The 17,313-nt window shown below is 45.3% G+C and overlaps 1 protein-coding gene across 1 annotated transcript; it reads left to right on the forward strand.

Moving 5' to 3' along the window:
• The first annotated feature begins 10,007 nt into the window (after positions 1–10,007).
• On the forward strand, positions 10,008–14,243 carry LOC137821907 (nitrate reductase [NADH] 1). Its single transcript, XM_068626703.1, has 4 exons — positions 10,008–11,404; positions 11,527–11,667; positions 11,948–12,180; positions 12,860–14,243. The coding sequence occupies exons 1-4, from the start codon at positions 10,441–10,443 to the stop codon at positions 14,165–14,167; spliced, it is 2,646 nt and encodes an 881-aa protein (XP_068482804.1). The 5' UTR covers positions 10,008–10,440; the 3' UTR covers positions 14,168–14,243.
• Positions 14,244–17,313: the final 3,070 nt, after the last annotated feature.

A 17,313-nucleotide genomic window follows, 5' to 3' on the forward strand; every position in this document is an offset into this window, starting at 1 on the left:
GATGCCTTCGCATGGTCCGCTTCGGATATGCCAGGCATCGACCCTGATTTCCTGTGTCACAACCTCAGCATAGACGCCACGGTCCGCCCCGTGCGTCAGAGAAGGAGAAAGTTCAATGAGGAACGACAACAGGTGGTGAAAGACGAAACGCAGAAGCTGCTGAGTGCTGGCCACATTAGGGAGATTCAGTACCCTGAGTGGCTCGCCAACGTCGTCTTGGTGAAAAAGGCGAACGGAAAGTGGAGAATGTGCGTTGACTTCAAGGACCTGAACAAGGCGTGCCCAAAGGATTCCTATCCGTTGCCCAGCATCGACGCCTTGGTAGACAGTGCGTCCGGCAGCAAGGTGTTAAGTTTCCTAGACGCCTTCTCAGAGTACAACCAAATCAAGATGCACCCAAGAGACGAGAGCACGACTGCGTTCATGACGGAGACATGCAGTTACTGCTATAAGGTGATGTCCTTCGGGCTGAAAAATGCGGGCGCCACGTACCAGAAGCTAATGGACAAGGTCCTGGCGCCAATGCTTGGGAGGAATGTGTACGCTTATGTCGACGACATGGTGGTGGCGTCGCAGAATAGGGTGCAGCACATGGCAGACCTGGAGGAGTTGTTCAACACAATATCCAAATACCGCCTCAAGTTGAACCCCGAGAAGTGTGTTTTCGGGGTAGAGGCCGGTAAGTTCTTGGGTTTTTTGCTCACCGAGAGGGGGATAGAGGCGAACCCCGACAAATGTGCGGCTATTATCGCCATGCGGAGTCCGACATCGGTAAAGGAGGTGCAACAGTTGACAGGACGGATGGCGGCGCTCTCGAGGTTTGTTTCCACCGGAGGAGAAAAGGGGCACCCGTACTTCCAGTGCCTCAAGAGAAACAGTCGCTTTGCATAGACTGATGAATGCGAAGCGACTTTCGTTAAGCTGAAGGAGTACCTGGCAACGCCTCCGGTTCTCTGCAAGCTGGTAACGGGCATGCCCCTCCGGTTGTATTTTACTGTAACAGAGCGGGCCATCAGTTCTGTGTTGATCCAAGAGCAGGACCAGAGTCAGAAGCCCATCTACTTCGTAAGCAAGGCCTTACAGGGGGCTGAGACGAGGTACAAAGCACTGGAGAAGGCGGCGCTGGCGGTAGTGTTCTCTGCTAGGAGGCTCCGTCATTACTTCCACAGTTTTACGGTGGTGGTGATGACCAACCTCCCTATACAGAAAGTGCTGCAGAAACCCGATGTGGCAGGAAGAATGGTACGCTGGGCAGTGGAACTGTCAGAATTCGACATCCAGTACGAGTCTAGAGGATCCATCAAAGGGCAGGTGTACGCGGATTTTGTAGCAGAATTTTCGCCCGGAGGTGAGCAAGAGGTGGAAGCGAGTTCGCAGTGGCTGCTCTCGGTTGATGGCTCTTGGCCAAGGAGATGGGCGCACAGAACCTTCTGGTGAAGAGCGACTCTCAGTTGATTACGGGGCAGGTGTCGGGTGAATTCCAGACGAAGGACCCACAGATGGCGGCGTATCTAAAATACGTCCAGTTGTTGAGGGGGGCGTTCAACGCTCTTGAGTTGATACACGTCCCGAGGGAGCAGAATGCCAGAGCTGACCTGCTCGCAAAGCTGGCCAGCTCAGGCAAGGGGGGTAGACAGAGGACAGTGATCCAGGAGACTCACAAAGCTCCGCGTCGATTCGTGGAAGACAACATGGTGGATGTCCTCCAGATTTATGCATCAAGGGGAAGGTCGAGGAGTCACTCCTCTTTGACCCAAGATACGCAAAGGGCGCCCCGCATCAGCATATACGCGGGTGTGCTTGAGGAAGAGCAGATGCAGGTCTGTGTTTTGTCCAAGGGAGACACCTGGATGACGCCCTATAAACGATACCTGGCGGATGGGGCTCTTCCAGTGGACCCTGAAGAGGGTAAAAAAGTCAAAAGAAATGCCGCAAGATATACTTTGGTGGATGGGGTGCTGTTCAGGCACGGCTTCCCTCACCCTATCCTAACATGCGTCAGTGGCGATGAGTGCACCAGGATAATGGCGGAGCTACACGAAGGCATCTGCGGAAGCCATGTAGGAGGAAGGTCCTTAGCCTCCAAGGTAATACGCGCAGGTTTCTTCTGGCCAACAGTGAAAGAGGATTGCGCACGGCACGCCCAGCGGTGTAAGCAATGCCAAAAGCATGCTGACTGGCACAAGGCGCCGCCAGAAGAGTTGCGGTCCATATACAGCCCGTGGCCTTTCCACACATGAGGAATTGACATCCTGAGCCCTTTCCCACTAGCAATCAGGCAGATGAAGTATCTGATCGTCGCCATCGAATACTTCACTAAGTGGATAAAGGCAGAGCCCGTGGCACAAATCACTGCGCATAAGGTACAACATTTCGTGTGGAGAAACATTGTGTGTCGCTTTGGCGTACCTAGGCGCCTGATATCTGACAATGGGACCCAGTTTGCCAGTCAGCAGTTGAGAAACCTGTGTACTGAAGTAGGAATCAAACAAGTGTTCGCGTCGGTTGAACACCCCCAGACCAATGGACAAGTAGAGTCGGCAAACAGAGTTCTGCTGAGGGGGTTAAAAAGAAGGTTAGAGAAAGCCAAAGGGGCGTGGGCGGAAGAGGTGCCAAGGATTGTATGGGCATACCACACCACGCCCCAATCCTCTACTATGGAGACGCCCTTCAGTTTGGTGTACGGTTCGGACGCGATGATTCCAGTAGAAATACATGAAAGCTCACCACGTTTTCAAAACTTCGTGGTGGAGGAGTCCAATGAGGAGAGGCGGGTAAACCTGGATCTGCTAGAAGAGGCCAGGGAAGAAGCTAGAATAAAAGCTGAAGCGATGAAGAAAAGAGTAGAGCGGCAATATAGCTCTAAGGTAAAGTCGCGACAGTTTCAGGTAGGCGACCTAGTGATGAGGAAAGCCCACCCATATGAGTTGGAGAATAAGCTGTCTCCCAAGTGGACCGGGCCCTTCAGGGTTACTGAGGCTAAGGGCAATGGTTCGTACAACCTGGAGACTTTAGATGGAGGCCCTATTCCGCACAGTTGGAATGCAGTCAACTTAAAATTTTATTTCAGTTGACTTATGTAAGCAGTATGTAACGATTTAGTTGAAGGGGACGCTCTTTTTCCCTCTCGGGGGTTTTTTAATGAGGTCACCCTAATAAAAGGAAAAAACCAGTTTGAGAAAAAGAAGTGCCTTGGTTTTCAGCCTTTATCTTTCCTTGTTTGAAGATTATGTGATGCGCCGCCTAGGCCATGGCGTCGCCTAGGTCCTAGCGCCGCCCAGAAAGAAGGCGCCGCCTAGATAAGGGCGTTGCCCTGAGAAGGCGTCGCCCAAGTGAAGGTATGCAACGTTAGAAGAACGAGACGAAAGGAAAGTGCGCAGTGCATGAAGTATATGCAAAGTAAAGTGGTGTTGCAAAAAATTAAGTATGATATTGAAAAGTTGCTGTTACAAGCAATGTTCAGTACAAACGGAGCAAACGCTACAAATCATGCAAAAACACGAACAAGCCACTTCTCAGCGCTCATCAGAGTCATCACTGGAGGAAGGCGAAGCCCCTTTCCCAGCCCGCAGCGCTCGAGTAAGTCGTGTCCTCTTTTCTTGGCTTATTTTCGAACCTGCACAAGGGGAAAAGATGTGTTAGAGACACCATGAAGAAAGACAGGCACAGTTAGAAAGTAACGAAGGCCGAAGTTTCCTAAGGCAGTGGTTCTTACATATGTACTTCTCAAGAGTCCTAGCGTTGAACTCCAGGCTGATCACCGTAGCAGAGTCAAAACCTCCCGCCTCAGCAAGAATCCGGCAAGCTATTTGATCACTTGGAGCCAGATTCTTGAGGGGTTTGGCTTTGAGGACCTTTTCCTCTCTCACCCAGTACAACGGAAACCCATCCAGAGCGTCGGGAACAAGATCAGTACAACAGATCTTGAAGAACCGGCCTTTCCACCCCGTGAACGAGCTTTGAAAGGGTGTGAAGAGAACTCTTCCGGGTACATTGCTGAGAGTTACCCAGAGGTTGTGTCTTTGTCTTTTCACCTCAAAAAAGTGAAGAAAGAGGTCAACCGAGGGTGCACAATCCAGAAACCCGAAGAGGATATCGAAGGCCTTGACAAAGGCCCAGCTGTTGGGGTATAACTGGGCCGGAGCCACGTTGATCTCCATTAGCAGTTCCTTCTCGAACCGGGAGAAGGGTAAGCGCACTCCGATGGTCTTGAACACCACCTGGTAAAAGTAAAAGAAAGGGACCCCTCCGTTGGCCCGTTCGTCTCCACATACTGGCTCCCCTAGAGTGCAAGGGAGCACAGCGATGTCGTCATCATGCCTCCTCGCGAAGGCCCGGTGGTCATAGGAACACGAATCCCCTTTGTGTTCGCGTATGGCCCTGGTTGAGAGCAAGCATGAATACTCGTCAAGAAGTTCACTCGAGGCCCAAGGGTACAAGTCTTTGGGACGGACCCTGGAGGAAGCATCGTGAGAAGACATTCTTTAACAAGACCAGGATTGCCAGAAATGCAAGAGTTGAGCGAGGGGAGCGAAGGTTAGAACAACCCTTCGACAGAGAAGGAAGGGTGCAAGAAGAAAGAACGCAAGTAGGTTATGAAGAGTGAGAAAATGATGAAGATAGTTCCAGAGTTTGAAGAGTTAAATAAAGCGGTTAGAGCGCCAAACGACGTGAATGGATGCACCGCACGATTGATACACGTGGCAGAAGATGAAAGGATGACGCTGGCACTACTGGTTTAAATCAGAAAACGTCGTATCAGCAGAATATCCAATGGTACGATGCGCCGTCGAAAGTGAGCCAGGAGTACAACAGGAGTCAGAACTTAATGGAATGACTAGATGCCCCATCAACCATACAAGCAGCGCCACGTGGATCAAGTCGAATGACGGAACGTCCCATCGACTATACAAGGAGCGCCACGTGGATGGCGCGGACAAAGCCTTGAGTCCTTCGCAGCCATCAGGCATCGACCAAGGCAATAATCAAAGGCAATGTCGAAGTAAAGGAAACGCCCGAGGCGTCGCCCGGAAGGATGTGAAGGGCGACGCCAGCGTGAGATGTCACGGGCGTCGCCTCCTCGATACCCACAGGTAGGAAAGACTGTGGAGGGAGACGAAAGTGAAGGAAGCAGGGTTAATGGCTGGCGTCGCTACCCCGATACCCACAGGTAGGAAAGACTGTGGAGGGAGACGAGACCGGAGAAAGCAAAGTTAGTCACAGGCATCGCCTCCCCGATACCCACAGGTAGGAAAGACTGTGGAGGGAGATGAAATCCCAGAAGCCAAAGTTAGTCACAGGCGTCGCCTCCCCGATACCCACAGGTAGGAAAGACTGCGGAGGGAGACGAGATCGCCAAACGCCAGCGAATCACTGGCAGGGCGTTCCCCGATACCCATGGAAAGGAAAGACCATGGAGGGAACAGACCCCCCCCTCCCATAGCACTCAGCGTTTTAGACACCCGGGACGACACGGTGCTGCTGTAGCAGGCCTCTCCTTAGGCGTTGGCGCCGAGTGTTAGGGATCAAAGAAAGGACCTTTCAGTATCAGAGACATCCCGTGGACGATGTGGCGTCACTAAGTGAGCCTCTCCATGGGCGTGAGGGTCGACGTGCAACCTTTCCCGATCATACAAAACCACCCAACGAAGTGAGAGAAATGGGCAGAACACAGATAAAATAACCGAAGCGCGTGAAGGGAAAAGGTGAGAATGAGAACGCACAAGCAGAATCGTATGTGGCAAAGACATAAAGGCAATCATACGAACATCCCACATCAGTAACAAGAGTAAGGATGGTTCAAAGAATTACAAGTTTTAACAGATAAAATCAAAAACGAGGGTAAAGTATAAAGCAGTTAAGCGTGGAGCTGAAGGTGGCGGGTGAGAGACAGCGGCTCAGTCTTCCAAGTTCATGGGCACGACCTTCCCGTCGACGACATGGTGAGTGGGGTCGCAGTTCGAAATATTGATGCCCGCGTTCTCACAAGACGCCTGGGCCAGAGCCTCCTGGAAACCCTCCTCAAATGCCCCCGCCATCTCCCCAGTCAGCTCTTGGACCTCCCCTTCTAGTTCGGTGATCTTGGAATCCTTGGACGTCAATTGCTTCTCCAGGAATTCCTTCTCCACCCGGAGCTTATTAGCCTCGGCTTGTAGGAGGCTCAAAGCTTCAGCCTCGGCTTGTAGGAGGCTCAAAGCTTCAGCCTTAGCAGTCAATGCGTCTTCTTTTTCACCCAGCTTCTGTCCCCAAGCAGCATCCAACTCATCGAGTTTTTTCTGCTGCAACTCGGATGTGAGAGTCGCCTCCTGCATGCTAATGTTTTGGATTTGATAAGAGGTGAGCTGGGCCAGTTGAGCGGCATGCGCTTGTTCCAGCTCTTGCGCGTACGCCTCAGCTCCCTCCCTACCCTCATGGGCCAGTTTTAGCAGAGATTGGGAAGTTTCCTCCTTGAGTCCCCAGTTCTGCTTCTCCTCCTTCAACGCCACCACCTCTTGCCTCAGCTTGCGAAGAACCTCCTCCTTTGTTAGGACGCGCTGAGGCAGGGGTGGACGCCATGGCTAACGGAATCGCCGCAATGGGAGAAGGAGAGGCAGATGGTGGAGGGATCGGCAGGGAAGCCACGGTTGGCACGTCGGAGGCCACGACGTCCCCACCTTCCTTGGTAGATTTTGCCTTCTTCAGAAATTTGGCAAGAGCCAGCCGTCTCGAGGAAGTCATCATTGAACCTGCAACAGCGATAAATAGTAGGGTAAAGTTTGGTTCAGAGGAAGCAGAGGGAAAATTCTATGACCAAACATATGCAGATAACCACAACAACTAATACGTCATAAACAATCAAGGGCAGATACCGAAGTAGGTAGAAAGCCCATGGGCATTGAATTCGTTCGCGATGAGTTTGGCGGTATCGAAGACTATCCCCAGTCCCGCCAAGGCTTTGCACACATCCCGGTCAGGCGGGGCAAGCTCGTCCAAAGCCAAGGGCTTCATGGTTATGGGTTTATCTGTCCAGTACAGGGGAAAGCCCTCTAGGATGGTAGGATCGCGCTTGGTCGCACGTACCTTGAAGAATTTCCCCTTCCATCCTTTAAACGAATTCTGGAAGAGCGTAAGAATGATGCGCCCGGCGATGCCGGAAAAGCTCATCCAAAGGCTCTTCCTCTGCTTCTTTACCTCGAAGAAGTGAAGAAAAACGTCCACAGAAGAGGGAACACCTAGATAGCCGCAGAGAATTTGGAACCCCCTCACAAAAGCCCAACTGTTGGGATGGAGCTGGGCGGGAGCAGTGTTTATCTCTGTCAGTAGCTCTTTTTCGAAGGAAGTGAGGGGCAGACGCAGGCCCACCCTCTTGAGCACCATTTGATAGAGGAAGAAGAAAGGGCATCCCCCAGTATCCCGTGAGTCCGCACAAACGGGCATCCCAGATCGCACCCGACTTACCAGAACTTGGGAGTCGGGATTTTTGTGGAAAGCATTGAAGTTATAGAGAGCAGGGTCCCCCCTGTGAGCCTCCACGTCCTCAACAGAGTTCAGGAGGGAACATTCGTCCAGAAGTTCATCGGGGGCCCAGTCATATTCGCCCTTATAATAAGACTTAGGGAGCGGGGGAGGCGCGGTGGTCTTAGTTTTCGCCATCAATGCCAATGCTGAAGATCAAAATAGAAAGAAAGGGTTCAGAGAAAAAGGGTTGGGGAGAAGAAAAGGGAAAAATGGAAGAACCCTAGGAAAACCCTACCCACATGACAGAAAAGGGGAACGAGAGGAACGAAGAGGCGCACAAACGATATCCAAAGAAATGCAGTAATATGGACAGTCCCAGGCAGTTCATACAGTGAAGAGAATCATCAAAGAGGGGGAAAACCATACCTTTGGGGCTGAAGGGTGTGGAGAACGGAAGCACGAATGAGCAGGGGTCGCGAGAGAAGAGATTCAGAGAAGATGAACAGTGAGAAGGGATTCAGAGAAAGTGGATGTAACAGTAGTGGCAAGCGCGGGGTTTGGGTAACTTGAACGTTACGAGAAGCGCGAGGGACATCAAATGATAACCGTGTGATGATGCCACGTGTTGCAAGATTAAGCGCTCAAGGGGAGCGCAAGAGGTTCTTGAAGACGACCGCACGATGAACAACGTGGCACTCGATTAAGAGACATTATTTTTCCCATTTCAGGGATGTCCAATCAGCCATTAAGAATACCTCTGTGGTTCAGAAAGTGTCACGTCAGTAATTCGAAAAATTGCTGAGTCAGCAGAGAATGACACGTCATCAGGAAGGCACGTGGAAGGCGGGGGCAAGGCTTTAGTCTTTGCGCTGAAGACAAGTCTTCGGCTTAAGACTGGGGGGCTTGTGTACCGTCCCGTATCAGGGCGTTGACTAAGTCAAGGTCAAAGTCAACGACTGGAAAGTCAAAGTCAACTCAAGGCGTCGCCCAGGTGTAGAGACGCCAAGAGGAAGCGTCGCCAAGGCAGGGCAAGGCGTCGCCAAGGCAAGGCGTCGCCTGGGTGGAGGCGTCGCCCAACCAGGGCGTCGCCAGATCAAACAGTGTAAAAGCAAGGCAATCACGGTGTGGTTCCCCGATACCCATGGGTAGGAAAGACCATGGAGGGAGCGACGTCGTGGGAAAGCCTCAGGTCCCGATATCTCAGGAAAGTGATAAAGAGAAGGAAAAGGTGGCTTTAAGGCCATAGTGATAGTACCAGTGAAGGGCAGCCTGACTCGTGAAGTACCCCTGCCGCCCCAGAGATGCCTTCGGGACAGATACGACCCAAGAGGAAGGTCACGCCCAGGATAACCGGGTGCAGGGTGTGAGAGGAAGGCAGATACGCTCTCAAAGTAAGTGGCTAGATACTTGGGGGCATGAGTTGGCACCCAAAAAGCCACCCCTAGCGCAGTAGCACTCCCAAGCAGGAGGACTCACACGTAGAAACGTCCCCAGATGGGCAGAAACGCCCCCAGATGGGGTCACGGCGTCGTGAGGCCCTCCACGTGCACAACAACCATGCCAGAATGGAAACACCCTTCAGTCAGGTGTCAGGTAATTAAAAGTCATTCAATACAGTTTCCCTTTCGAGCATTCAGGTACTATAATGGCTCCCGAGCGTTTCAACGTCTTAAATGCGCTACGTTTTCTAATTAAACGCTTTAATGAGTGCGTTACGTTTGTGATTAAAAGCGCTTTAAGGCGCTTTAAATGCTTGGGTAGTTTAAATAGCGCAGAGAATGTTGGAAAAAGGGTGGGAACTTTCGGCAAATTTACCAGAGAACTCTCTAGTTGCTTGCTCGTGCTTTGAGGTTACGTACAAGTGACTGGGAATATTTTTGCCTGAAGGAGACAACACACACATATACACAGTTCTTTTACCACCTTCAGAGTGCCATACGCGGTGCTCAGAGACGTGGGTGGACAGTTTTTGGTGTTTCTTGCTGGCTGACTTGAGCGTCGGAGTGCACACGGCCGCTAGGGCGCCTCTTTGTCCTCTTTTTTGCAGGAGTCCACAGGTAACCAGTGGGAAGGAGTCCCTAGCTGACGGTTGAGGTCGTGCACGAAGACGTCCCGGTCAACCGGACGGAACAATGTCAAATATATCTTTTGTGTCAAAGAAATGTTTTTCTTATTTATATATCAGAAATCATATGAATAATGATCTACGTAAAACAGATATTGATATTGTACGGATACAGAAATACGTATAATTTATAAAATATAGGATACGAGGATACAAATTTATATATTATATAATTATGAATTATATAAAATTCACAGTAAACATTTATATGTACAGTAAACATTTATATGTACAAGTATCTTTCAATTTTTTTACTAAAAATATATTTTTTATTTTTTTAGTAGAAAAATATTTTTCATGGTTGAACGAAAAAGATTTGTTCCATATTTTTATAATTATACTAAAAATTTATAACATAAATTTAAATTTTTAGAAAATTAATGTATTTATTATTTTTAAAATTGTGGTAGAATGTATTTATTGATGCTTTATTAGAGTCTCGATTTGCTGTATATGTCTCTAACAACATTTAATGAGTGTAAAATTCTGATCGAGATAGTGTAAGAATTGATTACATGTACAGATTACTTAAAGAATATGGAAAAGAAAAGTTTATAATACCAGTATATATAATTTTTGAAAAGACAATGGGTGGATAAGAGACGTTTGTTTTGAGTGGGACATAGCATAGCATGGTACACAGTTTAGTCTCATTCTTTTCCCTCAACATGGGTTAGTTACGTTACTTTCCTTTCCTACCCTCCACCACGCTTCTTCTATATAAGTCCCCAATCCCCTACAACTTCCCTCATTCAAAAACCATTTGCCTTTTTCCAAACCAACCAACTCACTCTCATGTTGGTGGAAAACGTGAGGACATCTTAAACAAAACTCCCCTTTTCTAACTCCCTTCTCCTCCCACTCCCTCAATTTCCGCAATGGCGGCTTCAGTCGAACACCGTCCTTTCACCTCCCACCAACACGGCGTCGTTCGCTCCTTCAAGTCCTATCCGGACGTCCCGCGTCCTAAGAAGTTACCCCTGCCACAACCACTTTCCGATTCCACAAACGACAACGACGAGGAAGCCGCTGTGTGGAAGGAACTGGTTCTTAAGTCGAGCGCGGGAGTTGAACCCTCTATTTTCGACCCGCGCGACGACGGAACCTCCGACCAATGGATCAAACGGAATGCTTCCATGATCCGTTTGACGGGGAAACACCCCTTCAACGCGGAGCCGCCCCTCCCTCGCCTCATGCAGCACGGCTTCATCACCCCCAGTCCCATCCACTACGTCCGTAGCCACGGACCCGTGCCCCATGCTCGCTGGGAGGACTGGACCGTCGAGGTTACGGGTCTCGTTACCCGGCCCACGTGCTTCACCATGGAGCAGCTGGTCAATGACTTCCCCAGCCACGAGTTCCCCGCCACGCTTGTCTGCGCTGGGAACCGGCGCAAGGAACAGAACATGGTGAAACAGAGCATCGGCTTCAACTGGGGCGCCGGCGGTGTCTCTACTTCGGTGTGGCGCGGTGTATCGTTGCGGAGCCTGCTAAAGCGGTGCGGGATCTACAGCCGCGCGAAGGGGGCGCTTCACGTGTGCTTCGAAGGCGCCGAGGATCTGCCAGGTGGCGGTGGGTCCAATTACGGGACCAGTCTCATGAGGGAGGTTGCACTGGATCCCTCCCGCGACATCATACTGGCTTACATGCAAAACGGGGAGCTTCTGTCCCCGGATCACGGCTTCCCCGTTAGGATGATAATACCCGGTTTCATTGGCGGCCGCATGGTGAAATGGTTGAAGCGCATCGTTGTCAGTAACCAGCAATCTCAAAGTCATTACCATTACAAGGATAACAAGCTATTTCCATCTCACGTTGACGCCGAACTTGCCAATGAAGAAGGTATTTCCCCTCCCTCCATTTCCGCTTTCTCTTTTCTTCGTTAATTACTGGCTTCATAATTTTTTTTATTATCGATTGTAATTAAAAGTGCATATATATCGTCTCTGTTTCAAAATTTGTAGATTGGTGGTACAAGCCAGAGTATATTATCAACGAGGTCAACATAAACTCCGTCATAACAACTCCCTCCCACCAAGAGATCTTGCCCATCAACTCATGGACAACTCAGATGCCATATTCCATGAGAGGCTACGCCTATTCCGGTCAGTTTCAATATTTTTTTTAGTTCCCCAGTAGCAAGCCCCCAACTCTATTTCTCTCCCTTTCCTATTACTTTAATAAAAATAATTATGAAAAGTAATCTTTAAAAACACGAGACGGAAAAACAATTTTTAATGTCATTTGGCGTTGCAACTTGCAAGATCCTATGCATTGGGATGTACTTTGTGTTTGTTTACTGTTTTTGTGATCCACTTGGAACTGAATTTGGGTGGAGCAAATGAGTGAGAATAAACGTTAACGTTGATGTTGATGTTGATGCAGGGGGTGGGAGAAAGGTGACACGTGTGGAGGTAACCCTGGACGGTGGTGAAACGTGGCAAGTGTGCAGTGTGGAGCGTCTGGAGAAACCGAACAAATATGGCAAGTACTGGTGTTGGTGTTTCTGGTCCTTGGAGGTGGAGGTGTTGGATATCCTCGGAGCCAAAGAGATTGCGGTGAGAGCTTGGGACGAGGCCCAGAACACCCAGCCCGAGAAACTCATCTGGAATACTATGGTAACTACCTCTCTCTTTCAATTCTACTCCATTATTCATTAACTCTACATTATTTCTCATTTAGCAATGTAAATTACTGTAATTACTAGGCTTTGATATTACCTAATCTCTTCGGAATATATAGTTAAAATAGAGACAGAAGAAATACCAAAAGCTTAAGATTATGGGTGCCTTTTTCTCAATTAGAAAATTTATTTTAATAATTCGTGTAACTCTATTTTTTTAGAAAACAACTTCATTAACAGTTAAAAAACTGTATCTAAATATTCTAATAAAATAAATGAAATAAATGGTTGATTATGTTTTAGCTGCACCGCAGCACCACAGTTCAATTTTTACGATGTTTCACTGTTTCTTTCTTTCTTTCAATATGTTTCTGTCAATTTATTTTATTTTTTATGATCGTATCACGTCAACAGCTGAAAATAGGTCAGTTTGTGTTTCTTTCTGCGCCTCTATGAGTCCATTATCTGTCGTTTTTCATTCTCGCGTGCTCATTGACTGCGACCTAGTTCGTACACAACTTTGGCCCCATTAAAATAGTGACAGCTGGCAATAGACTATTTCCATGACTAGAGATCTATATCAACAGTAGTTAATGCGAGAAATTAATATTACGGTTTTTAAGAATTATTTATTTTCTAAATTGATGTTAATAAATAAGGTTTCCAATGTGCAGGGAATGATTAACAACTGCTGGTTCAGAGTGAAGACGAACGTGTGCAAGCCGAAGAAGGGTGAGATTGGTATAGTGTTCGAGCACCCCACCCAACCAGGCAATCAATCTGGCGGATGGATGGCCAGAGAGAAACAGCTGGAGAAATCATCAGAATCCAACCCAATCCTCAAGAAGAGTGTCTCCTCCCCATTCATGAACACCGCCACCAAATCCTATTCCCTTTCCGAAGTCAGAAGACACAACAACCGCGATTCAGCTTGGATCATTGTCAACGGCCATGTCTACGACTGCACTCGCTTCCTCAAAGACCATCCGGGCGGCGAAGATAGCATCCTCTTAAACGCTGGCACCGACTGCACTGAGGAGTTCGAAGCCATCCACTCCGACAAAGCCAAGAAAATGCTTGAAGACTACCGAATCGGGGAGCTCATGACCACCGACTACACCTCTGATTCCTCATCCTCCAACAACAGCGTGCACGGCAATTCTGAAACCACCCACTTGGCCCCAATCAGGGAGGTGGCTCTCAACCCACGCGAGAAAATCCCATGCAAGCTCCTCTCCAAAACCTCCATCTCTCACGACGTTAGGCTCCTTCGCTTTGCGTTGCCCGCCGAGGACCAGGTTATGGGTTTGCCCGTCGGGAATCACGTATTCTTATGTGCTACCGTCGACGAGAAGCTATGCATGCGAGCCTACACTCCCACAAGCAGCGTAGATGAAGTGGGCTTCTTTGACCTCGTCGTCAAGGTTTACTTCAAAGGGGTTCATCCTAACTTCCCCAACGGTGGGATCATGTCTCAACACTTGGACTCGCTCCCCATTGGCTCTGTCGTGGACGTGAAAGGCCCACTAGGCCACATAGAATACACCGGCAGAGGAAACTTCCTCGTTCATGGAAAACCTAGGTTTGCCAAGAGGCTAACCATGCTGGCTGGTGGCACCGGGATCACACCAATCTACCAAGTGGTTCAAGCCATTCTAAAGGACCCAGAGGACCGCACCGAAATGTATGTGGTATACGCCAACCGAACCGAGGATGATATATTGCTGAAGGAGGAGCTTGATGAATGGGCTAAGAAACATGACAGGCTCAAGGTGTGGTACGTGGTGCAAGCAAACATAAGAGAAGGATGGGAATACAGCGTGGGATTCATCACCGAGAGTATCCTGAGGGAACATGTTCCACTTGCATCTCCTGATACCTTGGCGTTGACTTGTGGTCCACCACCCATGATTCAGTTCGCGGTTCAACCGAATTTGGAGAAGTTGGGCTACGACATCCAGAACGACTTGCTCGTGTTTTAGGGTACTAAAGTACTAGGCTGTATCTATATGTGTATATGTCTTATTATATATAAATAATTCAATCACCTTCTTTCAAGGTTTTTTAATGTTTCAATTTTTAAATAAAAAGTGTATATGTACATGGACAAATATCTACCAACCTAGGTTTACTTTTCCTCCTCAAGTTTCTTGTAGAGAAGTATACCAATTACTTTTTGTATTATAAAATTGCGAAGAAATAGATTAGTAAAATCTTATCTAAAAAGTCCTAGAACCTTTAGTGTTTGATCCGTTCTTTTTATGATATGGACTTTAGTGTTTGATCTCTTGTTTTTATGATATGTTATATATGGTCCTAGTAGACTCTTTAGTCTCTTGGGATCTATGGAGACTTGGTTCCTCTGTTAAAATCATTTAAGTAAATTTCTAGTTTAGTTGTCAAAAACATTGTTTATATGTCTTACTTATTAGTTTGATGTCTTTTAATTGAATCATACTATTTTACTATTTTGTGTGTGTACGTGATTCTTCTTATTCGTCCTCTTATATTTATCTTTTACCTACTACATTTATTGGTTCATCAACTATTATTCTTGTTTTGTTTGTATACTAGGTAGACGAATATATAATAAATTTCTTTGAGCTAATTTCTAACAAAAAAAATGCAACTATCACTTTTCAATTTATTTGCAGGCATTACACATACTGTCATTTATTTAAGGCGAGGATATGGTACTTTTAAGAACCTTACATGGCAATACTCGTACCTATTCTACTGTATATTTATAATATTTAAGAGATGAAAAATGATGGAGACTTTAAAATAAGAGGGAAAGAGAGATGTATGCATTTTGTTGTCGAATAATAGACCTAATAGTGACATTAATCATGCCGCCAGTACAGAATATATTTTATTGATTCAGTTTTTATAATGTTATTGTTTGTATCGGCATTTCAAAGAATAACACCTAGAATTACTTGAGAATGATAAAATATGTTACTTAAATACTTGCACAAAACATCTACCATGAAATACTTGTACCAAATATATACAAAGGTATACTGTTCCAAATATGTCACATCGGTTAAATATATTTTGTGCTAAGTATCACTCTACATTGTTAAACAATGTGTTGGATGTGTTGGTGTAGAAGATGAGTTTATAAATCATTTTTTTAATTATAAAGTTGTTTGGTTTATTTGGGAAATATGTTATAATTGGTTGAAGGTGTTGATGATTAATTATTATGATGTGAAATTACATTTTATGCGTAACAAAATTGGTTCTCGTAAGGGATGTGCAGTGTATGGAGTGTTAAAGTTCTTGGATTGGTCTGATAGGAGAGAAGAGTCAATATGAAGGAAAGGAGTTGAAGAAAAAGGTAAAGTTCAGGTCGTGACATTTTAGTGATGATATTTTGATTTTTGTTGGCACCCACTTATATACTATGAAATATTATTATCTCTAATCGATGTGAGATATCCAAACACACATCCCGTAATACCAAATCGTGCATGAGACTATATATTTATGAGTGGTCTAATAAAGGGTGACATGATAAACCCAATAAACTCTTGCTAAGACTCTAAATAGAGTTGATATTATGTTAAACAATATATTAAGTCTAACTCATTCTTTGTAAAACCAGCTCATAAGGTGTGAAGTTTGTTTTCACTTTTATATATATATATATATATATATATATATATATATATATATATATATATATTATGAAATATCATTATCTCTAGTGAATGTTGGATCTCAAGAAAAAAAATATTAAAAAATAAAAACAAAATATAAAAAATTCAGTAATCTAATATTTAAAGTTTGTAAGGAAATATATATATATATATATATATTTTTTTTATTTTTTTATTTTTCTTTTTATTTTCTTTTTTTTTTGCTTGTAGTTATCTTTTTAGTTTAAAGTGAATAGAAAAAGTATGATTTATGTTTAGAAATAATTATTAGCAATGTAAGCCTTCTTATTATCTAACATTATATATTAAGGATACATTTTTCAATCTTAAAAGCTAAGTTAATAGATAAGTGAGGTTTTTTTTTATGTTACAATAAAATAACTTCAAACATCATCTATACATTTATTATTTATACAAAATAAGTACGTTAAGGTCAATAAACATTTAAAAACAAAAACTTCTTTTAAGCATCATTTAATAAGATTCACATACATTGATCCACGAGTAAGGGTATCATCTAGAACCTTTCATATTATTAATATCTTTTCATATTATCTGTACCATGTGCATTATAAAAACCTAAATATACCACTAAAACACTAAAAATTATCAAAAAAATCAGCACAGAGAGCATTTTCTTGAAACAAAAAACTATGAAATAAGTGATCACAATTATGCAGAAACAAATATCTTGTATATGCATGTCACCTCACGTATAGTTCTGTAGACGTATCCCTCTGATGTAACCAACAATATTTAGGAAACATCTGTCTGAGATATTTGTCTCGAGATATTGAGATGAGAAGTAGAAATGTTTTGAGAGTGGGACCTGCATGCATGTAATGAACAGGTTTAGTGTATATAGATAACATTGTACAATGTAACTGGGTGAAAGATAATACTGTAATAATATGGGAAGGAGGAATCAAGTTTGTGATAGATACAATGGGCTGTTTAAGATAACAGGGTGCAGATTTATTTAGGTGAATGTAGAAAACATTAAATTATTATTTGAGAAACTAGTATTGTAACCAGTTTCATCCAACACTTGAATCAGTGGGAAGGAATATATAGATGCGCAGCTTCACAGAAACTGCTTCACCCTTCATATTTACGTTAGGTCAAGCAAAGCTGTGTGCTGTTTGGCGCTTGGAAAGGTCACCTTACCATGTATGTTCAAGTTTCCACGCACAACGATGCTACCTTCTCGTTCACTGTATTTTGTCTTATTCTCAAACCCTTCTGCCCACTGGAGGCCACTATCTCCCTATATATTATTAATCCATAATAATTCATCATTCCACTTTAAAAACATTCTATATGCATTAACAATAATAATAAATATATTATTTTTTAACCTCTTTTACTCAAATAATCTCATTAATAATGAATTTTAAATATATAAAAAAACAAAACTAATACTTCAGCATCAATTCTTGTTTTATGCTTTCGTTCGGTCAAAC

This window comes from Phaseolus vulgaris, chromosome 9 (assembly GCF_000499845.2).
Source record: "Phaseolus vulgaris cultivar G19833 chromosome 9, P. vulgaris v2.0, whole genome shotgun sequence".
Taxonomy (NCBI): domain Eukaryota; kingdom Viridiplantae; phylum Streptophyta; class Magnoliopsida; order Fabales; family Fabaceae; genus Phaseolus; species Phaseolus vulgaris.

Excerpts from the sequence above, each read along its gene's own strand:
- LOC137821907 (XM_068626703.1), top strand. The coding sequence starts at position 10,441 with ATGGCGGCTTCAGTCGAACACCGTCCTTTCACCTCCCACCAACACGGC. Across the intron at positions 11,405-11,526 it reads CGAACTTGCCAATGAAGAAG|ATTGGTGGTACAAGCCAGAG; the intron begins GTATTTCCCCTC and ends CAAAATTTGTAG. Across the intron at positions 12,181-12,859 it reads AACTCATCTGGAATACTATG|GGAATGATTAACAACTGCTG; the intron begins GTAACTACCTCT and ends TCCAATGTGCAG.